At 36.0% G+C, this 15,922-nt stretch overlaps 2 protein-coding genes across 4 annotated transcripts in view; one reads left to right on the top strand and one right to left on the bottom strand.

Moving 5' to 3' along the window:
- The window catches only part of PRKG1 (protein kinase cGMP-dependent 1), a 1,413,735-nt gene that overhangs the window by 366,355 nt on the left and 1,031,458 nt on the right, over positions 1–15,922 (top strand). The gene's annotated exons all lie outside the window — the stretch shown is intronic.
- Positions 5,793–15,621, bottom strand: LOC134759211 (large ribosomal subunit protein uL11-like). The gene has a single exon (XM_063710080.1). It carries the CDS (start codon positions 6,327–6,329, stop codon positions 5,832–5,834), a length of 498 nt encoding a protein of 165 aa, XP_063566150.1. The 5' UTR covers positions 6,330–15,621; the 3' UTR covers positions 5,793–5,831.

The raw sequence follows: 15,922 nt of genomic DNA, 5'->3' as shown, positions 1-15,922 counted from the left end.
ATTCAAATAGAATAATAGCATGGATTGTGATGAGGAAGGCAAGGGAAGTCATCCTATATATAAATGACTGGGTGAGAAATTCTCTAATGAGCACATACAGGATAAAAGACAGGAGGCTGGGAGAAGAGCCCAATAACCAAGTGCAAGTGTCAGAAGCCTGTAGAACGTGTCAAAGGGAGAAAATGCCAAAGATGAGAAAAGTTTATAAGTATGTTCAGAACAAGAAGATAGAAGGTGTTTGGATGAGTCAACCAAAAGCCCCTCTAGGATAAAAAGTCCTACTTTGTCTTCCCCCAACACATAACAGTTTCTCTATCAAAGGAAATAAATATTAGATTGGATAGGGTGTAATACTAGTGAGAAGAAGCTGAAGCCCAAAGATATGAGGAAATTTGAAACCACTACATTGGTGCAGTAAATTCAATTCAGCAAACAGTTATTGTGCATCTGTAATACCCTGACATTTTCCTAGGTACTAACAATGATGTCCATTTCGAGATGAGTAAGATACAATCCCTGCCCTCAAGGCTCGCAGTCTAGGGGTAAAACAAACATTAGACAAGTTAATTATGTAACACTGGGATAAATGCAATTGCTATGTTGATCCTTGTTACTTTATAGAGTTACGAAGAATGGGAGAGGAGCAGGAAGATTGTAATTGACCAAAGGTTGATATAATTTTTGAAAAGAAGCTCAATCCCCCAATTTTTAGATTAATTAGCTTGGTGGGATGATGCCAATCATGAGCAAAAATCTGGAATCAATTAGTGAAAATATAGTGAACACTAAGACAGGTTGCAGGTGATCACTAAGAATCATCTTGAGTTTACTAAGACAGATTATACCAAAGTGATTTAATTTCTCTCTTGGAAAAAAGTAAATTAGATTTGGAGGGAGGCTGGAGACCCGGTATAGACATACTGGGTTTCTGTGAATGTTTCACTAGGTCTTCAATGGCATGCTTGTGAATAATAAGAATTGATATGGTGCTAATACATTGAGATGGACTTGGAAATGCCCCTTAATTGGTAGATATCAGTTAGAAGGAAGGCTTTTTGGTGGGGGATTGTAAGCCCCTTAGCCTTAGTGTGACTGTGTTCATCCTTTCTTTCCTGACTTGGATGATGTATCAGTGAGAGAGCCCACAGGACACAGACAGCTGACTTAAGCAGGGAAATTTGAGGAGAGTTTATTAAAAGTACTATTTACATGTGGACATGTTTTAAAGGAACTGATAAAGAATAGTGCAGAGTCTCAGGTCTGTTCACCACCACTGGCCTAATGGGAAAAGATCAGTCCCTGGAATAGCTGTGAAGCCAGAGCAGTCAGCAGAAGGCTCTTGCCCTGGTCAGGGTGTAGGATCACCATTTCCTGGCATTGCTCTGGCGGACCTTATGTTTTTCCCTGCTGTGGTGTATGTGCAGGTGCCTACCTAGTTCTCCATGTTCTTCCTCCTCCCTGGACTCATCGTCTGTACAGAGACCTAAAGAAATTGTTTTCCCTTTTCTGGACATCAGCCATTTTTCTGTGTTGATTTGTTGCTTCTGAAGACCTTCATTAGATAGATCTTTCCTGATGTAATCCATCATGGCATGGGCAGTTTCATTCCCCATAGTGCTGGTGAGCATTTGTCAAGGTCTCTTTTCATATACCTGTGAACAAGGACTATGGGCCTGATGCCAAGACTTAAATGGACCTGGAAATGCTAATTAATTGGTAGGTATCAGTAGATATACTCCTAGAGAAGTAGGGCTGGAAACGGAACAATTAATTTGCAGGAGAATATTACTTGACTTCTTATATTGCCTTCTGCCAGTTTCCTGGTTAATTTCTAAAGACTTTTCTTACTGCTTTGGTAAATAAATTATTCTTAGACCAATGATGCTCAGAGTGTGCAGTAATTATCCCTAACAAATGTAACAAATGAGTTTTGAATTTTGTTCTATTGTGTTGATGTTGTCATGTTTTGTTTCTTTTGCAAGCAATAGCATCTTTCTTGGCCCAATGTTCAAATAACCTTTTTCTTATTTGAGCACATATAAACACACAATCAATAAAATTTCCCAAGAAGGAACAACATAAATATTTTAAAAATATATCATAGATACTTTACATAAAATGTAATACCTATGGGACTATTTAAAACTTATTAGTTATTTGATTAGATTTTCATTTATTTATGTGGCAAATTGAAATTAAGGAAACTAAGCATTTGAATTGAGTGTAGGAATATTCCCTTTCTTCCTTTTTTTTTTTTTTTTTTTTTTTTTTTTACCATTTATATTGTCAAGGTGAATCCAAGATAATGGTTTGTTGCAGGTAGCCTGAAATTTCAATATCATTTCTGAGGTCACCCTCATGTCTAGGGGGATATGCAGAAGAGATCATATTTACTTATAGAACATTCAGTGGTTCTTTCTCACACACACACACTCTCCCTCCTCCTCCCAATTCCCCCTGCTGTGGAGTCTCTATTTCAAAGAATCCAAAGGCCCCATTTTAATTGCTCTTTACCTCTAAATGCCTTAAGGGATCCCTAGAGGGATGAAACACAGTAAGGTTTTTGTTTTCTTTCCTAACTTTTAAACTTATGTATTTTCAAATTACTGGAAAAAAAAAGACTACATTTTAGCATGTTTGTAATGAAAACCTTAAGATAAAAAATTATCCTACTATCCTTTTAAAAGAGATTGATACCTTGTCATAATTTTTCCGTTTTATAGCTGTTTTATAGTCACTTACTGGAAAAAAATGTCTGTGAGCTCCTCAGCTACTTGAGGTTACCTTATCATTTTTTTTTTCTACAACCGAGATTGTATCTTTTTAACTGCAAACTTCACAGTGGAAGCGTTTTCCTTTGTGAATACTGGGACTACATTCCTGAGCCTTTGAATATACCAATGCAGACTGCTGCCTTTCCTCCTCTAGAAAGTCAGCCAAGCATAACACCAAGAGGTGATTAGAATTTTACTGCCCCTGATTCACAGACCTTCGCTTTTCCTCTTCTCCCTAGCTTCCCTTTGCTTAGCAACAGGAATGTGGCAAGCACTGTATTGCCAACAGATTTCTCTTTTGCTCTCCTATTGAAAAGAACTTAAGGATATAAGACAGTCCATAAGACATCACACATTTTACTAAATTAGATTTTTTTACTCTGAATATGAGAGGCTTCCTCTGGCCACAAGATTTTCACAATATTTCTAGCTGAAACTGACTTAATCATATAACAACATCTGGGTCCCTGTTATCTAGTGAAATTAGCAGAATATCAGCAGCCAGCGAAGTGCCAATGCATCTTTCAACTACAACTCTGCCCCGTTTCCCCCAAACCCTGGCACTATTTTTATAAATTTAAGTAATCTAGGTCAGGAATTAAGGCCCTCCTTGCAGTAGTTAAAAGTAATTTAGAGATGTGCACACTATCTTCCTTACTCTGTTAATACTGAAGATTTTGTAAATTCAGTGTGTCAATTCAATAATTCTCTTCTTTGAGCAAGGTGTTGTGTTACACACCAGGCACGTAGCAAGATGAATGAGATGCAGTCCCTGCCTTTGAGGAGTGGAACAGACATGTATATAATTTATTGATATAATCTTAAGCAGAATATATATATTAGGTTGCCAATATTTGACCTAAAAGTGTAACAACCTCATATGATACAACCTAGTAAAAAATGTTCTCATTGTGCTAAGAGAACACTGAGACTGAAGACCTTAACTGTAACTGTTGGAATTTGAGAAGGCTTCATGGGAAGCATATCATTTTAGTAAGGCTTCATAATATGGGTGGAACTGGATTCCCCTTAAACCAACCTCCTTCTGTACTAGAGAGTAGGAAGCTTGATCAAAGAAATGAAGAGCAAAAGCTAGGAGTTGTACTTAGATAATAGCAAACAATGCAGAATGGCTTGAGCAAATAATTCATAGGTGGGGCAAGGGAGGACAAATATGGCTGAGAGAGTACATTGATATCAGACTCCATTGTATTATTAGGCTATAGAGAAGCCTCAAAGGTTTTGAGGAAGGGAGCAGCAAATTCATAGCTATGCACCTACCATTCCACTGTCCTTGAGATTTGCACTTGCTGCTCCACAAGATGGACTGACTTTCTCTGACCCAGAAAGTTAATAGACAAATTTGACATTATCTTATAACAGCCATTTTGAAACAAATATCAACATTTATAAACGAGTCCAAAGTGAGGTGGAAAAGGAACTAATAAAAAGTTGTTTTGATAGAAACTGAAGCTGAAAAGAAATGGGAGCAGAGGTTGCAAACCCACATGCCCACAGGATCCAGACAGCATAGATAGACAGATAGCACTCCACAAACTCTGGCCCAAATCCAGCCCACCTCCTGTTTTTGTAAATGAAGTTTTATTGGAACACAGGCCTATTTTTTTTCGCATATTGTCTGTGACTGCTTCCATGCTGCACTGCAACAGCAGAGTTTAGTATAGACACTGACAGTATGGCCAGGTAAGCCCAAAATGTTTACTTTCCAGCGCTTTGCAGATTGTTTCTAACCCCTGGCATTAAACAGCAACAGAAAAAAAAGAAAAAAAAAAACAATGAGGTGATTTATCTATCATTTTTCAACTTTTCTGACAGATGTTGGTACAGGAAAATATTTCCAACAATGAAACAGTAGTAGAAAGAAACATGATGATAAATGTCAACTGGCAGAACCTTGGCCTCAGACTCAGGCACGAATAGGAGAATTGGGGACTGTGGCGAATTGGAGAGCTCTTGTTCACCGCTATTCAGCCCCTTATTGATACCCTGTGGCCAAATCTTCCCAGTTTTCAGAAGAACATGTACCTTGGGAAATGTATGTTATATCTTCCAGTTCTTAAACACTGGCAGCTAACAAAATGAAACATTTTTAAACCTTGGGGACCGGAAAGCAACATTTCTATGGTCTGGATTTGTTTCATGACCATGCATTTGTGGATTCTGGATTTGGGACCAAGACATAATTTGAAAAGAGAAGGGAAAAGGTATGAGAAGGTAAATTGTACAAGAAGATGAATGGAGTAATAAATGTATGGTTCTCACGTGGCTGATAAGACTGTGAAAGAGACAAGAATAGTAGTCAAGAAGATGAAAAAACCCCTGCTTCTTCCTACAGGTCAACTTTGTGTGTTAGAGCTCAATTAGTTTTTGGTGCACTGGGAAAATGATTCAAGTATACTGACAGTTTTTATTATTATGTTTATTGAACCAATTTTCCCTCCATACTCATCATTTGTTACTCAAAAATGCAAGAGAAGAAAGGAATTAATTGTGCATCTGAAACTTAGATATCTATTTAAATCTGAAAATAAAGGAGATTAAAGAATTACATGAGCAAAACACATTTCCTGGTCCTTTTCATATGCATTTGAGGAGAAGGAAATATTCAAGGAAAAAATTCAGAGTAAACATTACTTTCCATGAGATATTAAGTTTAAGTAAATATCCAGCAAAATTTATGCCCTTAACAATTAAATATATAAAACAAAAATTGTTTGCCTTTTCAGCTAATTACCCTGAGGACAGGACATTGTTTAACTTGTTTATTCCCAAATCCTCAGGGGCCAGCATAGTGCATCCCCATAGAAGGCACCTGCTAAATTTGTAGAATGAATGATACATCAATGAATGAGCAAATGCAGCCCCACCTATATCCCATATTGCTGTGTCTTTTCTTTCATTTCTGGCCTCTAAATTTGCTCTGATGGTGTTCTTTTCTCTCTCTTCTGTTTCTCTTGTCTTCCTCTTCCATTCTTTTTTTTTTTTTTTTTCCACCAGTTGTCAAATGATCCTTTATTGAAATATTTTCCTTTGTGCTTAACTGGCTGGGCATTCCACAGCACCACTGTTGATGTCATCGATGATGTCATGAGGGTGGCGGCCATCAACATTACAGCCCACAGACTGGGCAGTCCCCAGGATCTCTTTAACGGTTCCAGAGAGTTCTCTGGCTAAGGATCGGTGCCGCATCTGTCGAGCAATGTTGACGATCTCATCAAAAGTGATATTCCCACTGTGTTTAATGTTTTTCTGTTTCTTTCTGTCTCTTGGTGGTTCCTTGAGGGCTTTGATGATCAGGGCAGAGGCAGAAGGCACCACCTCAATCTGGGCCTGTCTGTTCTGAATGGTCAGTTTCACTGTAATCCTCAGGCCCTTCCAGTCACCCGTTGCCTTGGCAATGTCATCACCAACCTTTTTTGGAGACAGACCCAGGGGGCCGATCTTGGGGGCCAGGGCAGAAGTGGCACCGACTTCACCTCCGGTGCACCTCAGGTATACGACTTTGATCTCGTTGGGGTCGAACTTCGGCGGCATGGTGGAGGCGGCTGGTGTCGGATGAACCCGGATTCGGGACGACCGAAGAAAGTTGCACCTTGGCCTCCTCCGAGCCGAAAGCCGAGAGCCTCTTCCATTCTTTTAAAAACTAAATTGATTTTTTCCTACTTTTGGCCAAGTCGTTTACTGATTTCCGTTTTCTACCTGTGCATGAAGTTCACTTCAGCTTGGACTCTTTCTCAACTCTCTCGTGTAATCTTCAGTTTGTGTCTGCCTGCTTACATTGCTATAACTTGAATTACCGTGTCTGTTAACAACAACAATAAAGGTAACGGCAAAGTGGTAGGGGAAATGTTAAACAACAATCATAAAAGGGAGTAAATGAACCCTTAGGTAGAAAGTTAGACAGACTGAATTTATCTGTGGCTGTTGAAAAACTAAACTACATACATTGTTAAGCTTTAAGGGTTGCTCCTGAAAATGTTCTCAGGCTGCCCAGGACAGTTATTGACCTATAGGGCACACTCAATACATATTAATTCTCTGCTCAATGTAGTATGAGAAAGTCAGGATCAAATATTCATACATCCAGATCTTCCGGAGATAAGATGGATTGTAATATTTATGTTTCTTCTAGGTCTTGTTTCAAGTGCATATCAAAATATTGGTGATATTTGGGTTGGAAGAGAATAGTTTGCATATTATTATTAATGTTTTATTTAAAAAATCGCTCTTTTAGACCTGCAATTCAAAATGGTCTGTGCATTTGTAACCATGATATTATATTCAACTTCACATTTTCTCATCTAAGTACATTTGCAGTTGTCGAAAAGTCAGCATTAAATCAGGTTTGTACAATTATGGTATCATATGGTTAAAATTAACAGAATCCATTTAGTTCATTCTCTTAATTTTTATGATGAGAAAACTCTGATCACAGAAATGGTCTCTATGGCAAACTTTATTGAACTGCATTTATATATTTAGAGAAGTGCTAACTGAAATAGTGCAATTTAAAGTTTCATATAAAAGTGCATGGAACATTGTGAAATTTATTCTCTATTGCAACTACAGTATAACAAATTCTATGTCATGTAGATGGCTACATAGAAATTACAAAAAAAAAAACAACTAATGATCATTACAACTAAGGTAAAATGCTTTAATTACATTATATCAAATAAAATTTATTCTTCTTATAAAAAGCATCCCTCATATTCTAAAGATGTTGTAAATGTTAATTGGCCTGAGAAATTGGTGATTGAGTAATCAAGACCCCGGTCAGATTACAGACAAAATTAAATACAACCGAAGGTGAAATTTTATCTGGCTCATGGAGATTAAAAGCAATATAAGGTTTAATGCAAATTTATCATTTATAAAATTTTTAAAAACATGATAAATTTTTTTTAAGAGGCGAGGAAGACAGTTAATGCTGTATTTAAAATAGCAGCCATGGTTAACTTACATTTAAAAATCATTCTCTACAAAAAACTAGGGGCAAAAAAATTTTAGTTTAAAAAGTTGTAATATATAGTTTGAAAGAATAGCTTATAAGAAAATGTTAGTAATGGGGTCATCCCCATGGATCCAAATCAGTGGACATTAAGCAACGCATATATTATAGAATTATCAACATTAGAAAATGCACTGAATATTAACTTGAAAAGTTTTTGACATACAGAACATGTGAGAACATGTGAATGTCATAGGAATTTTTAAAATATGTAGAAAATATAAATCTGGAAACTGTCATTTCTTATTTGCTGTTTATAAATGGCTGTATATGTTGTTCCTATTCTCTTGGCTATTTAAAGTAAATTAAATTTAATTGACATATTTTAATCAGACATATTTTAGGTGATATTTTGAATGCTAATAGTGTTAGACTCAGATTTTGTAATTTTATTTGCAAAACAATTCAACTTTCCCTAGAAAGGAGACAGAACATAAATGAAAAAATACGACCATTTATTAAAATAATCGCAAGTAGCAGCATATTATAAATTGTTATCTTTAACAAAGGACACTATACATTTTTTCATTCAACAGTAGTGATTGAGCATCTACTATGTGTGAGGCACTGTTCCAGTGTTTCTGCAGCCCAGTGAACATGACAAACACTGCTATCATTGTAAAGTGTGCATTCTAATAACCGGGCATATTTGTCATTTTTGTATTCCAGGTGACACATTTGTAATTATGAACTCTAAAATGTCATATTGTGCTTAAGTGCCTTTAAAAGCATAAGTAATATGTTAGATGATGCTTCATAGCTTAGAACATATCCACATGCATTTATGTAATTCTTATCATCTAGGGTACTTTGTTTATTAGAGGAGAAAACTGAGACCCTGGAAGGCTTACTGACATCATGAGCCTACAGGTACTGAATGGAAAAGTGAGGCTTGTCCCTCTCATCGCACGGTTGCTGTGGTTTAACTCCCCAACCTACCCTAAACAGCCTTTTGGCAAAAGACCAATTTATTCAGTATACCTTGGGAGAAGGCAGATATCTAAATTTATCTTGCTTTTGGCAAGAAAATGAATATTTGGTGGCATAAAAATGATCACAGTTTGAGAAATACTAGGAAACGTTCTATGAGAAACTAATGTTTAGCAGCGTATCAATTTATGACATTTGAAAGAACTAAGAGTGAATGATTGCTTGAAACCTGAATTGGACTACTGATCATAGAACAAGTTTAACCCATGGGAAAGTGGGAAGTATGTTTCAGAATGATGGAATAACCTGTCATGCAAAAGCAAAGACCTTTCATGGAGACTGGTGAATTCCCAGTCTCAGACTTTGATGGATGATTTTGTCCGCTGTTTTCTCTCTGAATGTGTTGTGTCTCCCAGCTTACTACCGAAGCAAGGAGGTTCACTGGAATTCACTTTTCCAAAAGCAGTCAGGGACACACTATCCTTTCTTTCTAAAGTTTGTACCTTTTTCAGCTTAGAAAAGCACTTGCCTTTCTATCTCTGACAAGTGACTGTGCAAAACTCTATCTATGACAAAATGGAATTGTGCAAGAGTAATGAAGGGATGAGAAATGCATCTCCTTTGACAGGCCATGCAAAACCCTTTACTCACATTATTACAGTGATAGTTGTAAAAGGAGGAGGAAGTAGAAGAACTGGTATTGAGCTCCTAGTGTATGTGAAGCCCTCTCTATGCCTTCCAGCCCTACACCCTGTGTTGGTAGTGTTACTGTTATTCCTGTTTTATAGATAAGAAAGCTGAGGTGCTGGGAGAATACAGAACTAGAGCTCTTCACTGCGATGTTTTCCCCTCCTTTTTATGTTATTGTGTATTGCCTCCTGCCCAACTCTACAGACAGATTTTACTTCCTGAATGTTTATTGTGATATTATGTCTTAAATAAGGGATAGTTTTTCTGACTGCTTCACTGATACACATGAACCCATGTGTTCCACCTTTTATAATAGATTTCCCATAATAACACATGGTAAACAACAAATTGCATTGCTTCCTTTTCCTATTTTAATATAGAGTCACGTCATGTTTTCCTTTAAGGCAGACCAGGCACCTGTTTCATAAATTGGCAAGGACATCTGCAAGTTGCATCTTTAGTCTGACAGAATCAAGTCTTGGCAGGAAGTTGTAAATTTCTCTTTCTCTACAAGGTGTCAATCCTCTTAAAAGCATTTTTTAGCCATGAACTCTTTGTGAGCATGGATTGACCTACAAGAGGAAATACCACTTGGAAGGATATGTGTAATTCATTTCCATTTGGAACAGCTTATTGTATCTGCCAGGCACCCAGCTGAATGTGCAGTGTTCCTTTATATCTGCATATTTTAAATAAAATTATAATTAAGGTCATTAAAGACCCTCATATTAGAAGTGATCAAATGGTAATTGAATAAAGTTCAACTTATATGAAGAAATCTTTAGGAACACAGAAAAAAAATGGTCATTTTCTACTATATAATCTAAAAGGTATTTTTTACCCCATAAAGTTCTTAAGAACTCACTCCTTGGGAAGAGGTAACATACTAGCTAATTGGTATACTTCTGATATAGAATTCTGCTAAGAATCAACCTCTGGCTCTTAAATACTTGGAATAAAAGACATAACTCTACTCAAAATGTGTACGGAAGTTTTGTGGTTCACAGATGCAACAGCTTCTCCTAGATCTTGAGTTAATCAGCTACCGAATGCTGAAAGTTCTCTCCAGTCCTGTTATATATTGGCCGTAAACATGAGACATTGATATAATCATAATTTACTGCTGCTATTAATAAATGAAGACTCAAGCAATAAGTAGCATATTACTTGCATATTTATGTTGCAGATAATATGCAGTATATTGCATACTATCGCATATATATGTTATTAGTCTAATGTAATTTGTGTGTGTGTGTGTGCACATGCATGACTGTCTTCGCTTTTGAGGAAAACTCCAGCTATGTCAGATCAGACCATATACTGGCACAATGAGCCCCACAGATGACAGAAGCAAAACAAAAACAAAAACAAAAAACAAAGTCTGGAATCTGAGTGCTCTATTGTATAGTATTTGTCTTCTAATAGACTAGGAATTGCAAGTCTTCAGGTGATAACACTTTTGTTATTTGGAATAAATTTCATTGATTTTTTAAATGTCTTTACTATAAATACATACCAACACAGAGATAAGTACTTATCCAACACTTGGTGCTTATTTTTAAACCCAAATATAAAATGCATGTTTTTTGTAATAGAGAGCTCAAAGTTACATTGCTAGAAAATTGTTTTATAAACTTTATCAAATTCTTCAGAAAACAGATAAACTCTATTTCATTTGAGCAGAGACTTCTTACTTTATTGCACTGATGGTAATGCAAAACAAAAAAAAAAATCCTTAGTAAGTTCTGTTCTTTTTTTCATGAAATAGTGAGAGTTTGGATTATCATTCTCTCAACTCTCTACATAATAATTGCCCTTATTGACTTGAACACTTCTTATAGTAGTGTAGTGTTAGGAGAAACATGAAATTTTGAACCAGACAGACCAGAGTTTAAATCTAAATCCAACCTCTTAGCTGCTTTATATTGAATAGTTCTGAATGGCAGTTTCTTCATTCTTTAAATGGAAATAGAAATGTACTGTAATGTTATCTTCAAGGTTAAAAAGAAAACATATTAAGCTCCTGGTGTAAGGTCTGGAATAAAGTAAAAGCTTGAAACTGGCAATCGTTGTTTGGATCAGAAGCAAGAAAAAACAGAGGAGGGGAATGATTTTGATAAAATGAAAGGCATTCTGGCAGGAGATGAGCCATGCATGATTATCAAACCAACCCACCAGTGAGACCCATTCATAATTAAAATCATTGGCAGAGATTTTTACAGTCCCTCTACACCAGTTGAGTATATTTCACTTGCAAATTCTGCCCTTTTTAGGTTTTCAATTCATCAGAGAGCTACAGTTATCAATATTAGTATGGCAAAGCAGGGAAACTATAGAAATCATGAAAGTATTCTCATTTAGATTTGTGCAGGAAACAGCACTATATTGCTAATGAAGATAAAAAGGCAAATCAATCACTTCAGAAATAATTCACCTAATCAGTCCACCATTTTTTGGAAAGGAAGAACTACTTCACCAAATGTTACCAGAGGTTAGAAAACTACAAATCAAGATCAGTGTTATTCCTTGTAAACCTTCTGTGCTGATGAAGTTCAAATGTAGCTGTTTTATAAGGTTGATTTTATAAGATTACAAGTTTCCCTTCCCTGGCTTAATTTGGGAAAGAGAACTCATCTTTTCCCCCAATAGACATCCCCTTCTACCACAAGGTATCCAGTCTGATTTTGAGATTAAAGAGTTTTATTTAAACTCTGAGTTGGATGTTACATATTTCATTCATCTCCAAGCCAGTTATGTTCAAATTCTACTTTCTGAATCCGATCAGCAAGTCTCAGAGAAGTCAGGGTTGGCAAGAGAAGGGGAAGAATTTTGACTTTCCTATGCTGTATTGTACTTCATGTTCACTTTGAAGGCTTCAGAACCATTGCTTCGACTTATTATTTCATCAGCGAGGTGCAGAGGAGGCCAGAACATAGAAGTGCCCATCAGGATTGAAAGACTTTAGAATTTTGCATCCCTTTAATCTTTGTAAATGCAAAATGTGTTGTGTCAAAGGAACTTAGATCTTATACTATTATCATCAAAAGATTTGAAGTTATTTTTCTTCTCAAAAGGAATCTGTGATATCAACAGTCGCATATTGTTTTTCTGTTGTAAATCAAACAGCTTGGAAGAAAAATGTTGCCATGTTTTTTGAAAGGGCAGCACAAACTATGATCATTATGGATAAATTTGACAGTTCATCCTCATGAACTTTTAATGTTTCAACTGAGTGGCAGTTGCAAATAAAAGCGATGTAAGATCAAAGTGTTTAATATTATACACACATACACACACACTATATTCAAGATTTTACCATTTGGATTGGAATAGATTGTTTAAAGAAATTTTATAGTTGAAGCATTGATTGATTTTTCCAAGAGTTTCTTTTGATTTACAAGCTTATAAGTATTCTAACATAATTTTCCTAGGAAAATTTAGCTCTTTTAGTATTTTGTACACCTATAAAGTGTTCTAATTTTCATGTCTCACTCATATTGTTATCCAATGTATACATTTTTGCATGTTATTGTGAAAATATTAGATTATTAGATTTTTTGCATTAGTCATAAGGGAAATTATTGTACTGCAGGCTAAGTACTCTCAGTCTGATCCAAACCTTCCTATAGGGCTCCAAATTAGCCATTCTGTTCAACCTTTTCACCAGGCAATTCAGTAAGGGGAAACAAGTCAATCTAAGGAGTGAATTTTGTAATCACAGACTAGTAAAACAATAACAACACCTTACATAGCAGCAAAGAAAGCTATGGAATGCAAAATTAATTAATTCATTGTTTTTCCTTAGAGAATTTGGATTTATACTTAATTGAGCTAAAGTACCTGACTAGCCTGGGATGTGTTCATTTGTATTCATAGTGATTTTAGATGTTGTATAAAGATGGAAAGCAACTAAGTCATTATTTATTTCTTTAGACTGAAATTATAATTTATAAAGAGACTTGGGAAGAAAAACTGAGATTTTCATTGAAACCAAATTTATGTTACCTGAGGGACAGGTAGCAGTCAAAAATAGATCTATGGTATGCTCTTTGGCCCAGATTAATAATATGACAAACATTCGGATTCTGTTCCCTTTGATGAACTGAAGGAAATGTAATTCAGGACGGAATGCCCCAAATAATAACATCGATTTTGTTAGTCAGAATTAGAGTGATTTCTGTTTTCTCAACTATGGATGTAAGTGATGATTTTAAAATAAAAACGTGATAAAATAATTTGTTCAATAATGCAGTGGCCTTCCAGCATATATGAATGCTTTACATTGAATTAAATCAATATTAAGTGCCAAGTATAAGCAGTAATAATAATTTATATAAACATACAGAATTTTAAGAATATAAATAATTTGTGGAATTCAATTTCTACATATGTTTTGACTATGAAGAGCTGGGAATTACCTCATTCATTCACTTCACTTGGCAAACAGATGTCTTAATTTCTAGGTTTAAGCAATTGATTTCATGGCTCATATCTTTGTAGTAAAATAAATCATTTAAACATGTAGAAACACAGAATTTTAGAACTGCAAGGGCTTGTGTAGTCCAGGCTCTCTCAAGAATCAGCCAGGATGCTTTTGGGAGCAGATAACAGAAAACTCTGCTCGAACCGTCTCAAACTGGCTTAAACAAGGACATTTATTTATCATCTCACATAAGGATTTTTGAGGTAGGCTGGACTCTGGGTGTAGTATGACAGTTTCCCTGATGTTCTTGGGATTTGGATTTGGTCTCTACAAAGCATTGCTTTTTCTGCTGAGATTGTCAATAAGGTGGATGCAGTAGCCATGCCTTTGATGTTCAGAGAAAGCTGTGAGAGAGTCGTTCTTTCCTGCACTGTTTTTTCGGGAGGAAGTAACTTCCCAGGTGCTTCCCAGCTGAGGCACTTTTATTAAATGGTTAGGCCTTATGCCAGAGATGAGCAAATACTGTGATTTATATAAAGAGATCCTGACCATCTTTGGGACTGGGAATAAGGGTCTACTTTCCTGAGTCACATGATGGTGAACGTCAACTTACTAAAGCTGGGGTTTCATTTGAGAGGAGGAAAAGGAGACATACATGTTCTGTAGATAATCATCAGTCATAGCCACCTCCTTTTGCAGATGAGGGAAATAAGGGCCCAGAGAAGACTTCTAATGGGTCCAGATCACAAACATAGATCCATTTAGTCCAGTGTTATTTTCCACATTATTTACAAAATGTCCCCAGTGCTTTTTTTTAAAAAATGTCATTCTGCTCCTACTTGTACTTGCAAGTGAAGATAAATTGTACCCAATAGAGTGTCTTCAGCTGAAAAACAGCTGAAACAAACCACTTTGATTTTCTCCTTTCTCAGGGAAGAGATCTCTGTCTTCCCAAGAGCCCCCACAGACCTCTGCTTCTTAGAACTTTTCACAGAGGAGTTTTAAATTACTATGATTACTTGATTACAAGTTTTTCCTTTTAGTAAATATTATGAGATAAAGCCCACTTTTTTTTAGTACTCAACAAAAGAATAAGCAAATAAATCCTGAGATTTTTCATTCCCATAGCTATAAAACTTGTTTAAGCATTGTTGTGTGTTCCAAGATGAATGTACTGTACTTCTAGGTAACATGTAGACATGGTCTGGTCCCATGTACTGAGATAGTGTGGTAGAAAGGCTACATAAAGGATAGGCAAACAGAAGAATATGAGATAGTCTGTGCCATATGCCAGATGAGCACTACAAATAATAAATGCCCTCAGACTTCAGGAAAGTTCAGTGAAGAGGGCCATGATGTTTGGAGACTACTTCATAGAGAAAGGAAAACTTGGACTGGGAATTGAAGGAGGAGTAGAACATAGACAAATAGAAAGACACAGATCCAATCCAGGAAGATGCACTAAGAAAGAAAAGTTAGATTTACTCTAGGAGTGATAGATTAGTCTGATGAGGCATTCTCTCAGTGGGAGTAGAAAAAATGAAATCGGGGAACTAGAAAGTAAGGGAGATGGTAGAGACTGTCCAGTCCGGGATAAGACGTTGGACTATGGGGGAAGCTATTGAAACTCTATGGGCAGGATTTTGACATAAAAAAAATCAATGTTTATAAAGATTAATTTTCAAACCATGTGTAGAATGGGATGTGAGAGAGAAAAAGTAGTCAAGCAGTAAAGTAGCTTAAGTATAAATAAAAATTCAAAATTAAAATTAAAAAAATTCACATGAAGAGAAGAAAGAGATAAATTTTGAAGAATTGACAGGACAAGATAACTCATTGGACACAGGGGCTCAGATAGCTTAAAGCAAAATTCCTAGGTGTCGAGCTTTAAAAAAATGATGGCATCATTAACTGAAATAGCAAAGTTCAGAGAAGGGTTTTTTTTTTTTTTTTTTTTTTGAGAGAAGATGATTAGTTTTGTGTTACATGGTTTTGGTTTGCAGCATCAGTGGGGTGCTTAGAGATGCCCATCAGACAGCTGGAGACATGCAAATTCATTTTAAGTTTAGCAGA

This window comes from Gorilla gorilla, chromosome 8, assembly GCF_029281585.2.
Source record: "Gorilla gorilla gorilla isolate KB3781 chromosome 8, NHGRI_mGorGor1-v2.1_pri, whole genome shotgun sequence".
Taxonomy (NCBI): Eukaryota; Metazoa; Chordata; class Mammalia; order Primates; family Hominidae; genus Gorilla; species Gorilla gorilla.
Note: the sequence above shows the minus strand (reverse complement) of the source record. Positions and strands in the feature narration are given on the sequence as shown.